The sequence below is a fragment of the Diaporthe amygdali genome (assembly GCF_026229845.1).
Source record: "Diaporthe amygdali strain CAA958 chromosome Unknown NODE_16_length_960263_cov_65_539585, whole genome shotgun sequence".
Classification (NCBI taxonomy): Eukaryota; Fungi; Ascomycota; class Sordariomycetes; order Diaporthales; family Diaporthaceae; genus Diaporthe; species Diaporthe amygdali.
The window spans coordinates 1-18,740 of record NW_026517036.1 but is presented as its reverse complement, the minus strand read 5'-3'; the positions used below and the strand labels follow the sequence as shown (position 1 = coordinate 18,740).

At 51.7% G+C, this 18,740-nt stretch overlaps 7 protein-coding genes across 7 annotated transcripts; 4 read left to right on the top strand and 3 right to left on the bottom strand.

Moving 5' to 3' along the window:
• Positions 1 to 82: 82 nt before the first annotated feature.
• Positions 83 to 2,214, top strand: J7T55_007279 (solute carrier family 35 member e3; the record flags this gene model as incomplete). Its single annotated transcript, XM_053144027.1, has 5 exons — positions 83 to 274; positions 640 to 960; positions 1,036 to 1,665; positions 1,911 to 2,101; positions 2,166 to 2,214. 5 exons carry the CDS (start codon positions 83 to 85, stop codon positions 2,212 to 2,214), a joined length of 1,383 nt encoding a protein of 460 aa, XP_052992972.1.
• Positions 2,215 to 2,731: 517 nt separating this feature from the next.
• J7T55_007278 (brix domain containing protein) lies at positions 2,732 to 4,428 on the bottom strand (the record flags this gene model as incomplete). Its single annotated transcript, XM_053144026.1, has 3 exons — positions 2,732 to 2,860; positions 3,233 to 3,332; positions 3,428 to 4,428. 3 exons carry the CDS (start codon positions 4,426 to 4,428, stop codon positions 2,732 to 2,734), a joined length of 1,230 nt encoding a protein of 409 aa, XP_052992971.1.
• A 486-nt stretch (positions 4,429 to 4,914) lies between these two features.
• Positions 4,915 to 6,983, top strand: J7T55_007277 (glycyl-trna synthetase; the record flags this gene model as incomplete). The annotated part of the gene is made up of 2 exons (XM_053144025.1): positions 4,915 to 6,504; positions 6,594 to 6,983. The coding sequence occupies 2 exons, from the start codon at positions 4,915 to 4,917 to the stop codon at positions 6,981 to 6,983; spliced, it is 1,980 nt and encodes a 659-aa protein (XP_052992970.1).
• A 901-nt stretch (positions 6,984 to 7,884) lies between these two features.
• Positions 7,885 to 11,626, top strand: J7T55_007276 (uncharacterized protein; the record flags this gene model as incomplete). Its single annotated transcript, XM_053144024.1, has 2 exons — positions 7,885 to 7,895; positions 8,224 to 11,626. 2 exons carry the CDS (start codon positions 7,885 to 7,887, stop codon positions 11,624 to 11,626), a joined length of 3,414 nt encoding a protein of 1,137 aa, XP_052992969.1.
• Positions 11,627 to 12,125: 499 nt separating this feature from the next.
• On the bottom strand, positions 12,126 to 12,845 carry J7T55_007275 (uncharacterized protein; the record flags this gene model as incomplete). The annotated part of the gene is made up of 1 exon (XM_053144023.1): positions 12,126 to 12,845. One exon carries the CDS (start codon positions 12,843 to 12,845, stop codon positions 12,126 to 12,128), a length of 720 nt encoding a protein of 239 aa, XP_052992968.1.
• A 1,157-nt stretch (positions 12,846 to 14,002) lies between these two features.
• J7T55_007274 (uncharacterized protein) lies at positions 14,003 to 15,213 on the bottom strand (the record flags this gene model as incomplete). Its single annotated transcript, XM_053144022.1, has 3 exons — positions 14,003 to 14,845; positions 14,906 to 14,963; positions 15,164 to 15,213. The coding sequence occupies 3 exons, from the start codon at positions 15,211 to 15,213 to the stop codon at positions 14,003 to 14,005; spliced, it is 951 nt and encodes a 316-aa protein (XP_052992967.1).
• Positions 15,214 to 15,753: 540 nt separating this feature from the next.
• On the top strand, positions 15,754 to 17,393 carry J7T55_007273 (sucrose transporter; the record flags this gene model as incomplete). Its single annotated transcript, XM_053144021.1, has 4 exons — positions 15,754 to 15,762; positions 15,824 to 16,557; positions 16,624 to 16,640; positions 16,696 to 17,393. 4 exons carry the CDS (start codon positions 15,754 to 15,756, stop codon positions 17,391 to 17,393), a joined length of 1,458 nt encoding a protein of 485 aa, XP_052992966.1.
• Positions 17,394 to 18,740: the final 1,347 nt, after the last annotated feature.

Sequence of the window (18,740 nt, the reverse complement as noted above, 5' to 3'; positions counted from 1 at the left end):
GCTATGGCAGTATGGTGCTTCGTACCGCTACTTGCCCGTCTCCCCGTCTGCCCGTTCTCTCCCCCCATTCCGCTGGGCAGCCATGGACCCAAGAAAGGTCAAGTCAGTGATCCCTGCCGAGGCTCCGTTCGAACCCTTCCCCCCTCTGGCCCCTCCCCTCCACGAACCCCTGCAGGACAGGAACATGGAGCCCCTTCGCAGGGATTGGGATTATTCCTATGAGCTGAGCACGTTCCTTTGTCACTCGCTCGCTGCCCGTGGCACTCTTGTCACTGTCTGGGCTGGGTTTACTACTGCTGACAGTGCTGAGGCTTTTCGACCTGCCCAGACAAATACAAAGCGATCGTCGCCGGCTTACACTTCTTGTGATAACTTTACTTGTGGTCTCTCTCACCTTGCCTTTCATATGAAATCTGCTTTGCTTTCACTTTACTTCTCTCTGCACCCAACGGTCCTTTAACGTCCATCCACCTTAGACGCTCTCTTCTGTTTTATGCTCCCGCGAGTCTAGGCTGTGTCATCGACCTCACCACTACACTCCTTGGTCTGTTTCAGCTGAGCTGATCATCTTTCTCGAACCTACCTACGGACGACGACTCGTCTGCTCTCATTTTTCTCGATTTCTGCAGCATTTCGTAGACCTCGCAAGATCTCCCAGCGCTTCGCATCATGTCTTCAGAATCTGGCCGGTCCGAAAGGGCGGGCTCAGTTGCCTCGTCCCACACTGAGACGGGCGGCTACGATGAGCACAATGAGAAAATGGCACCCCTCCGCGACGATGAGAGTCTCACCAACCTGAAGTCGCCGACATCTGTCTACCACGACAGCGATGAGCAAGAGCGCGAGGGCGAGGATGAAGAGCTTCTGCCACAGCAGCAGGAGAAGCCGGAGCCACCAAAGGGCAGCATGGCATCCTCGATAGTATGGATGGTCGTCAATACATTGGCTACTATCGGCATCGTGAGTACTTCCTGAGCAATGCTCGCATAGCGTCCATGGAGAGCGCCCCGGCTAACAGTCTCGCCAACCACAAAGGTCTTCGTCAATAAAGCCATCTTCTCCGACCCGTCACTGAAGCTGGCCCAGCTCACATTCGCCGCCTTCCACTTCACGATCACATGGTTCACGCTGTACATCCTGTCGCGGCCGCGCTTCGCCTTCTTCGTCCCACGGCGAGCCTCCATCCGCGATATCCTGCCGCTCTCTATCGCCATGGCCCTCAACGTCATCCTACCGAACCTATCGCTGGCCTTCTCGACCGTCACCTTCTACCAGGTCGCGCGGATCCTGCTGACGCCCTGTGTGGCCCTCATGAACTACGTGCTCTACCACCAGACTCTGCCCACCAACGCCATCGTGGCCCTCGTGCCGGCCTGCGCGGGTGTCGGTATTGTCAGCTACTACGACAGCCTGCCCGCCGCCGACGCGAACATCAAGACCACCAGCGGCCTGGGCGTCCTCTTCGCCTTCCTCGGCATCTTTGCCAGCTCCCTCTACACCGTCTGGATCGCCTCCTACCACCGCAAGCTCCAGATGAGCTCCATGCAACTGCTCTTCAACCAGGCCCCCGTTTCGGCCTTCATGCTGCTTTATGTCATCCCCTTCGTCGACACCTTCCCCGTGTGGAGCACCGTGAGCGTGAGCCGCTGGGTGATGATCTTGATGGTAAGTCTTGAATACACCACTGCTAAATTTTCTCCCAATTCGCCCACCCGCCATGCGTGCGCCGCTTGCTGCTGCAGCAGTGTAGTTCGTGAATCAATCAAACTCTATGCTCGCATTTAGATTTGATCTGCAAAGTCTTATCTCGGTCGCGCGCATGGCGAGAAACTCCGAGAATAGCAACCCGTGCCCCCACACACATCCGCCCCTATGGTGAATGACTCGACTGACATTTCACTCTATTCTAGTCCGGCGGCTTCGCCTCCCTCATCAACATCTCCCAGTTCTTCATCATTGCCCAGACGGGCCCCGTCTCCAGCACCGTTGTCGGCCACGTCAAGACGTGCTCGATCGTGGCCCTCGGCTGGGCTACGTCCGGCCGGGCTATCGGGGACAAGTCTGTCCTTGGTGTCATGATTGCTATCGGGGGTATCATGGCGTAAGTTTTACAATCTACGTCTAGAGTAACTGTGTTTTGACTTTGAGTGCTGACCATAAATCAGATATTCCTACGTGATGCTCAAGGAGAAGCAAAAGCAGCAGGGCAAATAAGCCCTCGACTGACTAGTTCGTTCAGCCGGCGTTATTTTTCTTTTGAACTTTTAGTCTTGGCATACAAGCTCGGATACCAATACAATATACCATAAGAATACACAAATGTCACATCACCGTCCTAGACTACAGGAGACGGGGATTTCTCTCATACGGAGAACAAAAAAAGGGGGGGATTTGGAAAGGGGGAAATTCAAACGAATCACTTCGGCAATATCCTCCAGTAGAATGAATGAACCTGACCCGGATAGATTGTCCACCGTGGTCTCAAACACATCCCGTAGACTATTGACTCCGGCCTATGCCTTGCTCCCATAGAATTGAGACGGCATGCGCCACCTGTGTTGACCGTCATGACTTGCGGCTGAATCTAGCCACCTGAACCAAGGGAGGGTGCGAGTAAGGGAGAGTGGGAGAATGACTGAGACAATAGTCCCCAATAGACGTATCCTGTAACAAGACATTTGGCTGGGAGGGAAAAAAATGGGTATCGATGTCTAGATTCTGTCTGCGCCGTCTACAGGTTGAACCTCGTCCGCACCTTCTCCATCTTAGCCTTCCACTCCCACGACAGCGCGTCCTCGCCCTCGCTGCCCGCCCGGCCGATGCCCTTGTCGACCCTGCGCAACTTAAGCGTGCACCTCGGCTGTTACAACACGTCAGCGATCCCATGTCTCATTCCATTCAGTGCCCTCTAATTTTTGCTTTTCGTTTCACTGGGGGTTCATGTGTGTTTGTGTGTGTGCGCGCGCGGTCTAGTGTGTGACGTTGCCCTGCCCACATGTTTGCACGTCGCAGCCGCCCGCCCGGTGGATCGTGCCGTGTTAAGCGGGCAGTTGGTGGTGTGGTGGTGGTGGTTTGGTTACGCAAGTGTCCACATGTTCGTGTACGCGTGTTGTGCGTGGAGAGTTACATGATCGGCAGCGGCCATGGGGGGGAAGGGAAAAAGTGTGGAGAAAATGTGTCGGCAGCTAGGGAGACAGGGGGGGGGGGGGGTTATTTGGTAGTGTGCACTTACGCCAAGTTCTTGCAGACCGACTCTTATCCCTTCGACGCCGTGTAATTCTTTCCCGTCGGCGGCTTGGACGCTCTTTTCTGTTTCCCTCCTGTCTCGGAATCTGTACGGCCGGTCATGTAAGCGCTCTGTCTGCAAGTCGTGCATGATACATCGTTCAAGGCTGGCGTCCACTACAGACACAGGCTCGCTACTCACATATATCTGTGCCGGCGAAGGAAAATGTAATCTCGTTGGTTGTGTAGTGTGACCACCTGCCGCATCTCGATATCAGGCTGAGGTGGGAACAGCGTCTGAAAACTCTTGGCTGCCAGCAAGCCGAGACTGCTCTTGAAGTTGTTGAGTAGCAGTTCCGGGTAGTAGGCATCCTGGGCTTTTCCGTGGCCGGGCAGCTTGGAACCCTCTATCCAGTTGTTGACGGAGTATGTCAGTGTCGGCCCTTGGGGCAGATGCACGATCGTGAGCCGGTTGGGCTTCTTCTGGTCCTCGTTCAACACCAGCACCGCCGTGTACTCCCTGTTGGAAGCGTACTTGCAGATCTCCCTGACGCTGTACTTGTGCCCGTAGCGATGCGCCGACCGCCGTATGTACTCGGAGTTGGGAAACAGCGACGTGAGGATCTCTGCCTCCTTGTGAAGAGTTGAATTGATGGACGTCGTGACGAGGACCTTGGGGGGTTTAGGAGGCTCGTCGCTGAATAGATTCGGGAACTTGGCAGACAGCACTGCGGGCGTCATGTCAAAGTTTGTGCTCGTTGTAGAAGGTGCCGCGCTGGGTTGTCGCTCTGCCCGTTTCGCCCGCATCTTCTCTATCCGCTCCTTCACAGCATCTTCGTCTGCCTCCTCGTCGTCATCGGAGCCCAGCATGCTGTCCACGTCGTCTTCTTCCTCGTCATTCTCATCCTCAAGAGGCTCGTCTGCGGCCGCGTTCTGCTCCTCTTCCAGCTTGCGCCGTTTCATTGCCGCCACATCAGCATTTGAATACAGATTTTCCTCGTCTGCTTCGTCCCATTTTCGTTTTTGGTCGAGGGTCCTGGTCAGATTTCGGGAAAGACGCTCTTGTTTTCGTTCGGGATCCTTGGCTTCTTCCTTCCTCCTGCGCATGCGCTCCTCGCGCTTCGCCTTGCTCGATGTTCGCTTGTCTTGAACATGGCGCTCCTGGCGATGTATTTTGTTTGCCGAAAGTTTTGAGCCGGCCATTTTCGTAATTGGGTGGAAATAGTCGTCTTGTCGATGCAAGGGAAAAGGTTCAGAATGAGGATGACGATCTCCAGAAATTTCCTGGAAGACTCGGTCGCTGATAAGATAAGAAATTGTTTTTGCCTGCCCAGAGATCCTTAGTTACTGAGCTGCTCTGCCCCTCACTGCAAGAGCTTCAGCATACCTTGGTACAAGCCCGACTAAGAGTGCCCAGGGTTTTGGAGAACCATTTTTGAGTCACCTTTAGCCTGGGGCTCCGTCACCTACATTTGTTGTCGCCGTTTGACTCAACCTCTCGACGTTGAGACTGTCAATTGCCAGTTTATGAAGGCATTTAAACTCGCCAATTCTCTCAGACCACTTGTTGGTACTAAGCCCGCCTCAAACTTCTGGAAAGTTACTACGAAACCCACAAGCGCACGACCATTTACCTCCTCCCACCCTCTACACAGAGCTGTGGAAACGAACAATTCAAACAAGAAAGACATGGCGACCCTCACGACAAAGACCGGTCAGACCATCGACCGGCAGGTCATGGAGTCCATGCTCCGTCGGCGCATGTTCTACACCCCGGCCTTCGAGATATACGGCAGTGTTGCCGGCCTGTTCGACTACGGTCCTTCCGGCTGTGGCCTGCAGGCAAACATCATCGAGACATGGCGGAAGCACTTCGTCCTTGAGGAGGACATGCTCGAGGTCGACTGCACCGTTCTGACCCCTCACGAGGTGTTCAAGACGAGTGGCCACGTGGACAAGTTCGCCGATTGGATGTGCAAGGACCCCAAGAATGGCGAGATCTTGCGGGCGGACCATTTCGTCGAGGCCATTCTCGAGGCGAGGCTGAAGGGCGACAAGGAGGCGCGTGGCCAAAAAGTGGAGGAGAAAGAGGCGGACCCAAAGAAGAAGAAGAAGAAGGTCAAGTCGGAGGCCGTCAAGCTCGATGATGCCGTGGTCAAGGAGTACGAGGAAGTGCTGGCTCAGATCGACAACTACGATGGCGATCAGCTGGGTCAGTTGATTAAGAAGTACGAGCTCAAGAACCCCGAGACTGGTGCCGAGCCTTCGCCCCCAGTACCTTTCAACCTGATGTTCCAGACTGCCATTGGTCCATCTGGCCAGCTGGCGGGTTACTTGAGACCCGAGACTGCTCAGGGCCAGTTCACCAACTTCGCCAAGCTCCTCGAGTTCAACATGCAAAACATGCCTTTCGCGTCTGCCTCGATTGGCAAGTCCTACCGAAACGAAATCTCCCCTCGGGCTGGTCTGTTGCGCGTGCGAGAGTTCCTGATGGCTGAGATCGAGCACTACGTTGATCCCGAGGGTGGCAAGAAGCATGACAGGTTCTCGGAGGTTGAGAACATTGAACTGACCTTGTTGGACAAGGAAACGCAGCTCTCCGGCAAGACGGATGTGAAGACTTTGAGCATTCGGAAGGCAGTCGAGAGCAAGGTTGTGGACAATGAAACCCTGGGTTACTTCCTCGCACGAATTCACCTGTTCCTCGAAAAGATTGGTGTAGACATGAGCAAGGTCCGCTTCCGGCAACACATGGCTAACGAGATGGCCCATTACGCTTGCGATTGCTGGGACGCCGAGCTACTGACCTCATACGGCTGGATCGAGTGTGTTGGTTGCGCTGATCGTTCGGCCTACGATCTTACGGTCCACAAGAACAAGACCGGCGCACCACTCGTTGTGCGCCAGAAGCTGGAGACGCCCAATGTTAGACAAGAGTGGACGCTTGAGTACAACAAGAAGAAGTTCGGCCCCGCATTCAAGAAAGACGGCAAGACCGTTGAGGCTGCCATAGAAGCGACGACACAGGAGCAGCGTGAGGCTTTCGCCAAGGAATTGCAAGAAAACGGCAGCTTCACTATTGACGTGCCCGGTGTGGCAGATGGTAAGGCCTCCGTTGGTAAGGACTTGATAGAGATCAAGTACTCTACGATCACGGAACACGTTCGGGAATATACACCAAACGTTATTGAGCCTTCCTTTGGTATTGGCAGAATCTTGTACTCTTTGCTCGAGCACAACTTCTGGACACGCGGCGACGGTGCTGATGAAGCTCGTGGCGTAAGTAGCGCTCTATCCCCCTCCCAAACCCCCAACCTCTCACCCACACCCCATATGGCATCCGGCTTACTGACATCACGAATTAATAGGTTATCTCCTTCCCGCCTACCATCGCTCCCACAAAGGTCCTCATCGTGCCTCTCTCCAGCAACAAGGACTTCAGCCCCATCGCGCGCAAGCTGGGCCAGAAGCTTCGGACGCTGGGCATCTCCAGCAGGGTGGACGACTCGTCCGCAACGATCGGCAAGCGCTACTCGCGCAACGACGAGCTCGGCACGCCGTTCGGCATCACCATCGACTTCCAGACCGTCAAGGACGGCTCCATCACGCTGCGCGAGCGCGACAGCACGAAGCAGGTGCGTGCGGACGAGGCCAAGGTCCTCGAGGCCGTTCGCGAGATGGTCACTGGCGCCAAGACGTGGAAGGACATCCAGGGCGAGCTGCCGGCCTTCGAGGCCCAGGAGCTCGAGGTCAGGTAATGTCGAGATCGACTAGAATGGGAAAAGCGTGAAGAAGAATTGTGTTAGGGTTTCTGTTGGTGGGTTAAAAGTAGGAACAAAGATGGTACAGCAAGGGGCGGCACACTCACTGATGTAGCTTTGCCCCGAGAATCGGTATAGATACCAAGAAAAATATTAGATCACATATCGTGCTCTTGGTAGGAAACGCTGTCTCTTGCTGTGAAACCACGATCCGGTAGTGCGTCCCTTTCGCTGACGAGGCTTACGTGCATGCTCGGTCGGCAGCCTTGTTCTTCTCGTTCCGCTGCGCTAGACCAGCGACATACCACCAGACAGATTGAGCGAAAGACTTGAATATTTGAGTATTCCGGAGATGTAGATCCCCCCAAGTTGTTGCGTGCTCTGTATTTTGCTTTGATTATGAGTCTTTGTTGAAGGTGTGCCGCATAATTAATGTCAAACTTTGCCAATGCTTTTGACAGCTTGCTGAGCTATCTTTATATTAGAACAAAACTTGACTCTGTGAACTCTTTGAGAGATAAACTCTTCCCATACATTACCATTCGCATGCGAGCATTTCCAATGAGTTGATACTTTTGGTATGTATTCTCGTTCTCTGAATCAGACTCCACTGGCCAGAGAATGAAATACACAGCACCATCTCGCAATACGAGAGCTTTGTTCTCCCCGTTGAGATCAAAGGGAACAACGCTAGATATGCCACACTCCATTGTGCAGAATCGGCGTCGTCGACCAAGTGGCACCAAAGCATTGTCCACGAAGTCCCTCACCGGCAGCATCTCGTCATCCTCCGCCTGGGGTTGATCACAAGCACCCGAAATGATGTTGAGTCTAAAAGCAACTCATAGCTGAAGCTAGGGCTGGAAGACATGGTGAGCCACATATCAAAAGACAGGCGATGATCGGGAAGTGAGTGATAGCTGAGGGCGTAAATTGGTCTGCAGATTCTGTCGCCCGTAGCGTGAAACAATTCATCATTGATGCACGTAAAATATTCGAGTTTGAGGTGGATCGTGATGAAGAGTTCAGTAATGTGGGCCGCTGACGGATTGTTTTCTTTCTTTCTTATTTTTTTTTTCTCTTTTAGTTTCAATCCAAACATTGTCAGCCTCTGGATATATCTCAAGAACTAGGATTTATGGCGCTAAGACTATTCAGTGCTGGTAGCTGCATGTTCCACAGCCACCTCATGGGTCTTTTCTGCCGCATGAGGGGCTGAAGGATGCTGACAGCCGAGTCAACATCTTCAAGATTTCGACCTGTCGCTTTTCGACCTATCGCTTCTGAACACGGAGTATAGAGTGGGTATGCGTCTCCTAAACACTGAAAAGCTTGAGGTCGTCCTGATCCGGGAAGATGCAATCCCGCCTTACGCTGTCCTGTCTCATACATGGGGAAATGATGAGGTTACGTTGCAGGATATGCACAACTTCAGCGCCAAGGACACGCCGAAGCGCAGTCCAAGTATCACAAAGATCATCGACGCTGCTAAGCTCGCCGCCTCCCAGGGCTATCGGTGGATCTGGATTGACACTTGTTGCATAGACAAGACCAGCAGTGCGGAACTCTCTGAGGCAATCAATTCCATGTACATATGGTATGAAAACGCTGGTGTCTGCTATGTCTATATCGAGGATGATACAAGAGGCCAGCAGGATGCAGACTCATATTTCCAAGATGATTTGGGTGCATGGACACTGCAAAAGTCCCGTTGGGTAACGAGGGGATGGACACTGCAAGAGCTCATAGCTCCAAAAGTGGTTCGTTTTTACACCAAGGACTGGGGATACATGGGGGAGAAGCGCGATCCATCCATTTGCGACGCCTTGACAAGAGCAACTGGTATTGAGACTGGAGTCTTGTCCGGCCAGATCACAGTGACAGAAGTCAGCGTCGCGAATCGAATGAAATGGGCGTCCAAAAGGCTGACAACACGGCCCGAGGATATCGCGTATTGCTTGATGGGTCTCTTCGGGGTTAACATGCCACTATTGTATGGTGAAGGTGGTGTGCGGGCTTTCATTCGGCTACAAGAGCAAATCCTCAAAATCACTGACGACCAAAGCATATTCGCTTGGCAACTACACTCTCAAGATGAAGATGAGACCATGTACGGACTTCTGGCCACCTCACCATCCTATTTCGAAGGCATCCGGAGCATATACCTTATGCCCACAGGGTTTCAGTCCAGCAGCAGCGTGCCGTGGAGTTTGACAAACAAAGGCCTTAATGTGCAGCTCTATATTCGTCCCGAGCTTGGAAACACAGAAGAGCAATACCTCGCGATCCTGGATTGCTTTCAGGCCCATGAGGAATCCCAAGACAACATTAATAATGAATTTCAGGCGTATAGTCCTGCAATCCGCTTACGCAGACTATGGGGAGACCAATACACACGAATTCGTGCCCACGTATGCGAGTCGGTTGGAGAACGTGCTAGGCATGGTGGCCACCACGAGACTTTCTTTGTCAAACAAAATCCAGCTCCAGCATTGCCCAGCCTGGGGATACACGATTACCCGCAGCTTGGGCAAGCAGTGCAAAACTGGAGGCTTCGCCAGGTTTTCCCCAACGACCTGTGGAATGGCGAAGCCGGGATATTTCGCTTAAGTCTTTTTCGGGCTCGTGGAATCCAAGGAATGTTCCGTTTCACGCGGTATCAACATACTCATCGACATTTCGCACATTTTGAACTCAGGGATGAGCACCTGGATGTTGCAGTCGTACTGCATCGGACAGTACGGGCAGATCTAGAAGCTGTATGCTTTCCCAGACCCTTGGAAGGACACACTCTGGAGCAGGCGTACTATAGGTTGAACCGGATTTGGACCGATGCATCTAGGGAAGAGCAAGACCGCTTATTTGGAGAGTATCAAGAGCGCATCATGGTCGTCCCGGAAATGATAAAATCAGTGAGGGCTGGCCGCGGTCTATACCTCCTTAATCTTCGTGAGAGGTTCGAACTAGAGACCGATCTGAGCGGCGTGCCAAGGCTCTGGACATCATTTGTCGAAAACCGTCGCGTGAAGTTGGGACTTGACGAAAGCGTAATGGAACTCGACGGTGTACCAGTGGATGAAAATTCTGTCAGAAAAGCACAAGCAGCCCTTCTTGAGGATTCAAGGCCTGAAAGACCTCGCGTTGAACTGATAGAGGACGAGCTTAGATCGCTCCTGGAGCCTCTAGTTCCGTGGTCACATTCTCAAAGTGAGACGTTCCGACAACAATTGAAAGACGGTGCCAATGATATGGGAAACATCGTTGGGGCTACTGCCAGCTTTGAACTTTGTCGAGCTGTTATTACCGGAAATGCACTGGAGCTAGAGGATATGCTGGAACGTGTGGATATTTCGGACATCGCAGGACCTGTCTCCACGTTTGAAGGCTTCCAGTTGATACATCTGGCAAGTTTGACTACTGGCCCTCGAATCATCTCAGCGTTGCTGAAGAAGGGCTTAGATCCTTTAGCAGTGACAGATAAGGGATTTAATGCATTTCAGCTGGCATCGATTTGTGGTAGAAGTAAGGTGCTAGCATGTCTACTACAACTAGCACCTCAGGTTGCGAAAGACCAGACCTCGACCTCAGAACATGAGGAACCCGTCTACGAGAAGGCGGTCTCGAGGTTCAGGCAATACTTTGGATCAGAAGGACACCTTCAGGATACTGCTCTTCATCTTGCGGCAGTACACTGCTCTGCAGGAGAATTCGAGAGCATCCTTGAAGAGATTGTGAAAGCCATTCGCATCCCGATATACAGATGGACCTCCTCAGAAATCACTCAAGAACGGGAATACCTCGTCTGTCTACGGAACAGCCTTGGAGAAACAGTCCTTCACAGAGCCGCTGCCGCAGCCAATCGTGAAGTCGTCAGGTTTATTTGCGAAATAGTACCTGAAGCATCGACCCGCCTAGACTCGATGAGTCGATCAACTCTGTGGCATGCAGCATACGGAGGGGATCGGGAGATCGTACGGCTTGTTGCAGCTGCACATTCCAGTTTCAGAGTTGCGCCATTACTGCATCTGTCTGATGAGAACGGCGTCACCCCGCTACATGTTGCATGCTGGAGGGGGCATGCTGATTGTGTCAATGAATTGCTGAACCTTGGAGCCACGTCACTCTCCAGAACGCGGGAGTTGAACCTCACGCCGCTCCACTACGCTGCACTATTTGGACACGATGATTGCCTCAGAATCATGGTAGACGGGGTCTGGCGTGGGACACGGCAGCTAGGGGACTTCAACATGGTAATGGACATGAGGGCCTCGAAGGAATCATTTGAGCTCTTCGCGCCCATCCACTTGGCGGCTGCAAATGGCTGGCTGAAATGCGTCCAAGTTCTCGCGTTGAATGGTGGATCAATATCGGCAACATCGTCCTTCTACTACGGATTGGCCCACGAAGCTACGAAGACTAGACTAGCAAAGCCGTTCAAGGGACTGGTTGCAGTTGTGCCGTCCACACCAGCCGAAATAGCAACAAGAGAAGGTTATGGGAATGTTTCCAGGTTCTTGGAAAATTTCAAGCTTCCAGATGCTGACAGCAGGACGGAAATAACTCTGATGGATTCGAAGTCTTTGGTTGAGGATTGGAATCGACACATGATCACTTCCACGGATAATGGCAGAGCAGATTAGAAGAATGGCTAATATTAGGACAATACAAACATAAAGTATTCAATCTTGATTGTGGACACTTGGACATGAAAATGACCGCCAGCAATACATGTGCAATGGAATCTTTCTCCAATATCCAACCGCATCCGAAAAGTGGCTACTTATGAATGCAACATTGACGACACTGCCGCTGACAGTGAACATTTGTTGGCAGCCAGATTTTGCAATTGTACCTCATGTTAGATAGTAGCAATAGCTAATGGGCTACAACATCTTTATTTACACTGCAGGTCAATTCCCGGCATAGACCGATGGCCTTCCTTCTAGCCACTATAGCAAGCACTTGCAATAGATACCGGTATACTAAACTGCATCATTCGAAATACCGGCAACACATCTACTCTCAACAAGCGACTGTAAGATAAGAGTATTGGTCTGTCTGTGAGATGCACCAATTGTTATCCCTGATACATTTGCTATGTCAAATGCATTCACTGCACGCATTATGCCCCCGCCTCCTTCAGATCCGCGAGTAACACGTAGAGTAGTTCAAAGAGACCTTAGTGCTAATGTCTTCTTTCGGGCCAGGGTCAATACCCTTCAGCACCTCAATGCAGTGGTCAGTGTGGTGGTACTCCAACAGCCGACCTGGGACACCCATGCTGGTGTTGCGCAGGATCCTTGTCATCATTTTCCAGATAAACTGGCAGTGGTAATCATGGTAATCCCATGAGAGCCACATGGCCTCCTCGATACCCAGCGCCGCGCGATCCTGCGAGATCTTCTCGCCGCCGATGCCGCCGCGCTCCCGCCACCACTCCGACTCGCGCTCCCGGTAGGCGACCTGGATCTCGTGATCGTAGCAAGGCTCGGGAACCCACGAGTATAGCACGAGGTCGAACTTGCAGCCCAGATCGCGCGCTTCCCGTGGCGACGAGCCACAGGTAGGCCCATTCTCCCTTGGCTCCTCGCCCAGCTTCAGCGGGGCGTCTAGCTGCCAGTTTTGGTAGAGATTGACGGGCTTGACGGCCGCTATTCTGACACTGGCTGTTATGCTGAGGACGACAAGGGAGAAGGCTATGCCGGCGAATATGCAGCACAACGTGTAAAGGATGTCACACCGTCGAGAAGAAGGCTTGATGATAGGCCGTCTGGTTTCATCGCTCTCGAAAGACGAAGAGTTGTCCTTGTAGGCCAGGAGACCTTCCTCCACCAAGTCGTCGTCCTTCATAGAAGCCATTCTCGGCAGAATTGTTGTTGTCTCTGCTGTGATTTGTAAGCATGTTAAATATTCTCGGGGGCGTTAGATTTGCATTTGTCAAGACGTACTAGGGCACCCAGGAACGTATCTGTCGAGGCACCTCACCCTAATCTAGACTGTAGGCGTGGCCAAATATGCCTATGAAATGAAAATGGATTTAGAGTGATCTAGATACAGAGTGCGACGGCTACTTGCTTGACGTGTGCGCTCTTTTCACCTATATCTTCCAAATGGTGTCTCCAGCCCGGAATCCTACTCCTCTCAAGTCACGCCATTTGCGCTTCTTCATGATGCCACGCTGTCCGCGTCTCGGTCCTTATTCACCTCCGGTAAACTGATGATTGACTCGGAGAAACAGGTAATCAGGTTGTTGTGATTTCCCGTCAAGTCCGAGAAGCTACCTAGCTACGTCGATCTGACCCGCTCTCCCGCTCTCCCGCAGTCCCACTTACAAGATCGGAATGTAGAACCGTTGGCGCTAACGGACTGGTTCGGTCTGAGAAATGATGGGGCTAACAACGACTTATTCGATCTGCCATCAGAAAGGAATTCCGAATGCGCCTTCTAATGCGCCTTCTAATGCGTGCAGGTGGGTACTCATCATGCAAGTCTCGGTAAGATGACGGAACTGGACGGAACGGTCTACGAGTGGGCTCGTCCGGAGTTGGACCCTGTTGAAAGGTACTGGCTTCATTTGCGTCAGAACTGGCTACCGACAGGCTGGCACCGCCCGGCTGCTGGATTTGAGCGTGGTTGATTACGGATTGGAGAATATTGATGAATTCGTCATTATCTAGACTCTGTACGAATTGTAGTGACAGCAATGAATTACCATCTTGGCATTGTCTTCTTCGCGTGGTCACAGTATACAATGTTTTCGTAGCCTCAGGCGTACCTTGCTTAGCGGAGACGATACTCAAGTAGATCATCATTTTGGTAACAGAATTGACATACAGTATGTGATAGTTCAACGCGAGAATATATTATCAGAAAATATGGTGGAATCTTTTTATTCCAGACACAATACCGAACCTGTTTGAGCTACTTTGCGAAAGACGCGCTGTGCTGCTAAAATATCGCTAGCCTGCGTCTCCAAGTGAATCTTGCCATTTGTGAATCAACAATTTGCCCACCCTTCAGCAAGTCATAAGCTCAACCGTGATTTTGGTCATCAGGTCCTCCATATCTCCTTGCTGCATCTGGACGTAGCCACAGTGCATCGTGTGGTGGTAGTCGGCCAGCTTGTTCTCAATCTTAGTACCCCTCTCCATCGCCCGATGCATCTTTCGCCACTGGTAAGAGCAGTGCGTCTTGTGATACCTGAGCGAAGTGTAGTACTCATTGCCCTTCCCGACGCGGTACTGCAACTCCTCTTCGAACAGCTCTTGTGTCCCCTCCCTGTCCGCGAAGTATGTCCATGGCCCCTGGGCTCGGAAGTCCGCTGTGAGTTCCTCGTCGATGCATGCGGGGGGAAGCCAAGCCGCTGCCAGTAAATCCCAAGTGCAGTTCAGTGCCTGTGCTTCAGCAAGGGTGCTTCCGCAGGTAGCAACGGTGTCGTCATCCTTTGATTGTGGGTAAGGGGAGTGGTCAGAGCTGCTAGACGGTCCCAAGTGCTCAAAGAGATGCGAGTCTGAGTGGTCATGAGCTGGATGACTGGGGTGATCTTGGTGGGAGTGGTCGTATGCGGCCATTCTGATTGCTTGATCTTGAATCCGGCCAGGCCACCAGACGATGCCAGCGATGCATACCGCCATCAATCCAGTAACAACGATGCCCGAGATGAGGGAGCGGGTTCTAGTTCCCCGAGAAACCCTCTCTACCTCATCTGCCCGTGGGTACTCATTGGATGACTCCTCGTCCCTGACTCCGACCTTTTCGTAAACTCGCTCGGGCTTCCACTTCTGCATGGCGAGCTGCTTGAGAAGGGGAAAAGATGTGTTTGGCTTCGACATATGGTGTTTATTCAATGTGAAGTATGTCTTGCCAATATGTTAGTCATATATCCTCACGTACTACACACATTCGAAGTAGCAACTGACCTTCATCAACGAGAGAGGGCTATCGTGAAGCGATGGCAGATTCTTGGGCTCCAACAGGCTTTGCCAATACTTGTAACTTCGTGCTCTCTAATTTTGATACGGCACGGCTTCCATCACATTGATAAAGCTATCGTGAACCAAAATGTGGCGCCCGAAGACCGGGTCGGATCTCGTGAAATGTGGACTTGACAAAAGCCCCTCACAAACTTCCGAGTCCGACTGTCAATTGAGATGGCTTATGCACGTCTACTACATTACCGGATGAAGCGACCCGCTGGAGTGGCAAGTGTTGTGAAATCCGAGTGCATACTGAGATTTCCGAGCTCATGCGGGGACACTGGGATCTAATCCGAGAGCGAAATCCTGCTGCAGATGACGCCCTGAGAGACTGGAAGAACGTGGGACCAAACAGAATGCGCCAGAGCAGTCAATCAACCAAAAGTCATTTCGAAACGCTGTATTGAGGCGGAAGCAGGCTGCAAGACTCTTGATTCGACGCATCATGGTGCTCTCGAGTTGTGTACCACTGCCAGTCTGATTTGCATCTCGAGGCGGAACACAACCCTCACTGGCTTCCATAACTCCTGAGCAGCGTACACCTAGCTTGTTCTATGCCTAGCAAAATTTGATCGCATCATACTCACCAGCATACGGTGTCTTTCTTTCAGATGTCGTTGCTTTCCGACCCCTCGCCCTTGAGAGGGGCGAGGAAGATGATATTCTTTCTGGCCCTAACTGGGGGTCTCGGAGGGTAAGTGAGCCTACTGCAGCGCTCAGCTGCAATTTTATAGCCCTTCTGATCATGAGAAAATTGTAGCTTGCAAGGAGTGTTCTCAGTTCAAACGGCCATGGGGTCAGTAAGTCTTCATGTAATTGTCCAGTCATCTAACTGACTTTACGCTAATTGGAATATAACAGCCGTACCTCATGTCCCTGGGATTCAGCAAGCCGCTGATTCCCTTCGTCTGGCTTGCAGGCCCACTTGCCGGTGTGGTTGGGCAACCATATTTCGGCCTGTGTAGCGACCAGTGTCGTATCCGCTGGGGTAGGCGAAAGGCTTTCATTGCAGGAGGTGCCATCGTCATTGTATTTTCCCTGCCTGCGCTGGCGTGGTCAGCAGAAATTATACACACGATTGCGTGGATTGTAAGCGAAAGGCAGGATCATTATGTCCTGCAAACGATGATCAAGACAACAGCTGCTATCCTCATATGGGTCCTGAACTTCGCCATCCAGCCTCTTCAATGCGGGCTCCGTGCTCTCATTGTCGAGGCTTGCCCCCCGGAGCAGATGGATACCGCCAACGCGTGGGCTAGTCGTATGATCAGCATAGGGAGCCTACTAGGCTATGGCTCGGGTTTCGTGGACCTCTCGCAACTGATGCATATTGGAGGCGGGCACACGCAGTTCAAGACCCTTGCCGTATTAGCGGCTTGCGGCTTGGCCGCCACGGTCTCTGTATGCTGTTGTGCGATCCGGGAGCGAGATCCAAATGAGGATGGGCCGCCTAGCAAAGAACTCAAGAGCATGGTTGGCAAAGTTAAGCACATATACGGCAGTATTTTCAAGATACCGCCGCAGGTTGCTATGGTTTGCAAGGTACAGCTTTGTTCATGGATAGGATGGTTCTCGTTCATGTACTACATTACGACGTAAGTTGTGTTCTCAGCACTTCTCTGCTTCAAAATCACAGCTAAAATGGCTCGAATCGACGACAGATACATTGGTGAAATATGTAAGCAACTCTGGTGCTCTCATTGTTTTCGTTGACTCGAACTTACAAGAAGCAGATTTGAGAGACATTCATCCTGTGGACCTCGCAGCCCAGAAAAGGGCAAATCAACATGGGTCGCTCGCACTGCTCATGTTCGCATTTGCTCAACTAATTTCCAGCATCATAGCCCCCTCTCTCATCACCAAGCCAGAGCAGGACTTACACTCAATCCCAGACACATTCAGCACACGTAGGACAGCACTACCCCGATTCCTAGCCAGGCAGCTCAGCACGTCCTGGTCCTCATTGTGTGGCCTATGGGTGCTCTCACACGCCATCTTCGCAGCTTGCATGTTCAGCACGATCTTCGTGAGCAAAAGCATCGTGGCCGCCACCACATTGGTCGCATTCGTAGGCATCAGTGCCGCATTGTCGCAGATTGTGCCCTTTACTCTAATTAGCCTCATCCTCTCGCGGCACCATGAGCGAGCCATCTACCGCGCCCCTTCCTCCGATCTCTCGCATGAGATCACAACGGAAAAGTCCACGACGAATTATGAGACCCAGCCCGGTATTGTCATGGGCATACATAATATGTCAATCGCAGCCCCGCAGCTGATTGCAGCTTTGGGAAGCAGCGTTATTTTCTGGATGCTCGGAACCGATGGCCATGGCGGCGACGAAAGCAGGAGCACCGCCTGGGTTCTGCGTGCGAGTGGCCTTGCGGCGTTAGCTGCGATATGGATGACTCTGAAGTTACGGGATAGGGGTTGAGGATGAATTAAGACGGCTATGTATTCAATACATTGAAGAGTACTTGAAGAGGGCCGACAACCAAGTTGTGGTGTAAGCTGCTTTCTGGCACTAAGTAGTTAAAGCTGAGTCTTTGCATGGAACCGCATTAGATAGAAGGGATTCTGAGCAAATATATACACTTTTGCAAGACCACTGCTATTCTCACTGCAGAATAAATCACACTATCCCTCAAATTACGAAACACACTCTGATTTTATCAAGCAACATGATTGTACGCAATGTCCTAAGCTCCTTTGACGATCGACTTGACCTTGAATCAACCATCAGTGATGTTGCTCGTAGATATGTAAGCAGCAATAGTCAACCTATGCATCATGATCATCTCCAATTCAAATTACTGTCTCTTTTCACCCTATGAACTTATCTATAGTTTACATGTGGACATCAGTCCAGCTCACAAAAAAAAACGTTCACAGAGCTCGAATTAGCTGGCAGTATAATCAACGAAGAGTCCACTTCTATGGCCAAAAAAACCAACATATCGAAACTTTTGAGAGTTTCATCTTTGAACACAATGTAATATTCCATTAATGCCATAGACATAATTTCTCGCACAACAACGGCCCCGACAAGTCTCGATCTTAGCTTCGAGGCAAAAACGATGGACTTCACATTGCACGGCATCGCAAAAGTTCAACCTCAGCATTTATATTCGCATAAGTAATATCAAGTCCATTCTCATCATCAATCATCGCTATGTAATCTGTTACCGATAAGCGTCCACAAACTCTGCCCGACTTCTTTGTGCTCTCTAAGACCGGCACCTGGTACAACCGTCTTTCGCAACAACCTAGTGCTCGCAATCCAACCCGACACCTGGGCCAGTAGACTGGCAGGAATGAAGTTCAGTGTTGAGGACTCTGGAATTTTTTCATTTGTGAGCAATGACATCCAAGCGAACACTTCACGGGTGAAATACTTACGGGAAGCGATAGCAATGCTCCTCTAGTAGTCAGCGGTAGCGACGTTCCTCTTGTCAGAGGTAGCAACGTTCCTCTTGTCAGAGGTGGCAACGTTCCTCTTGTCAGAGGTGGCAACGTTCCTCTTGTCAGAGGTGGCAACGTTCCTCTTGTCAGAAGTAGCAACATTGCGTGTCTCAACATCGCTGGTAGCCACGTTTCTGGCCTCGACGTCGCTGGTCGCAACATTACGGGCCTCAACATCGCTAGTAGCGACATTGCGGGCCTCTACATCGCTGGTAGCCACGTTCCTCTTGTCAGAGGTGGCCACGTTCCTCTTGTCAGAAGTAGCAACATTGCGTGTCTCAACATCGCTGGTAGCCACGTTTCTGGCCTCGACGTCGCT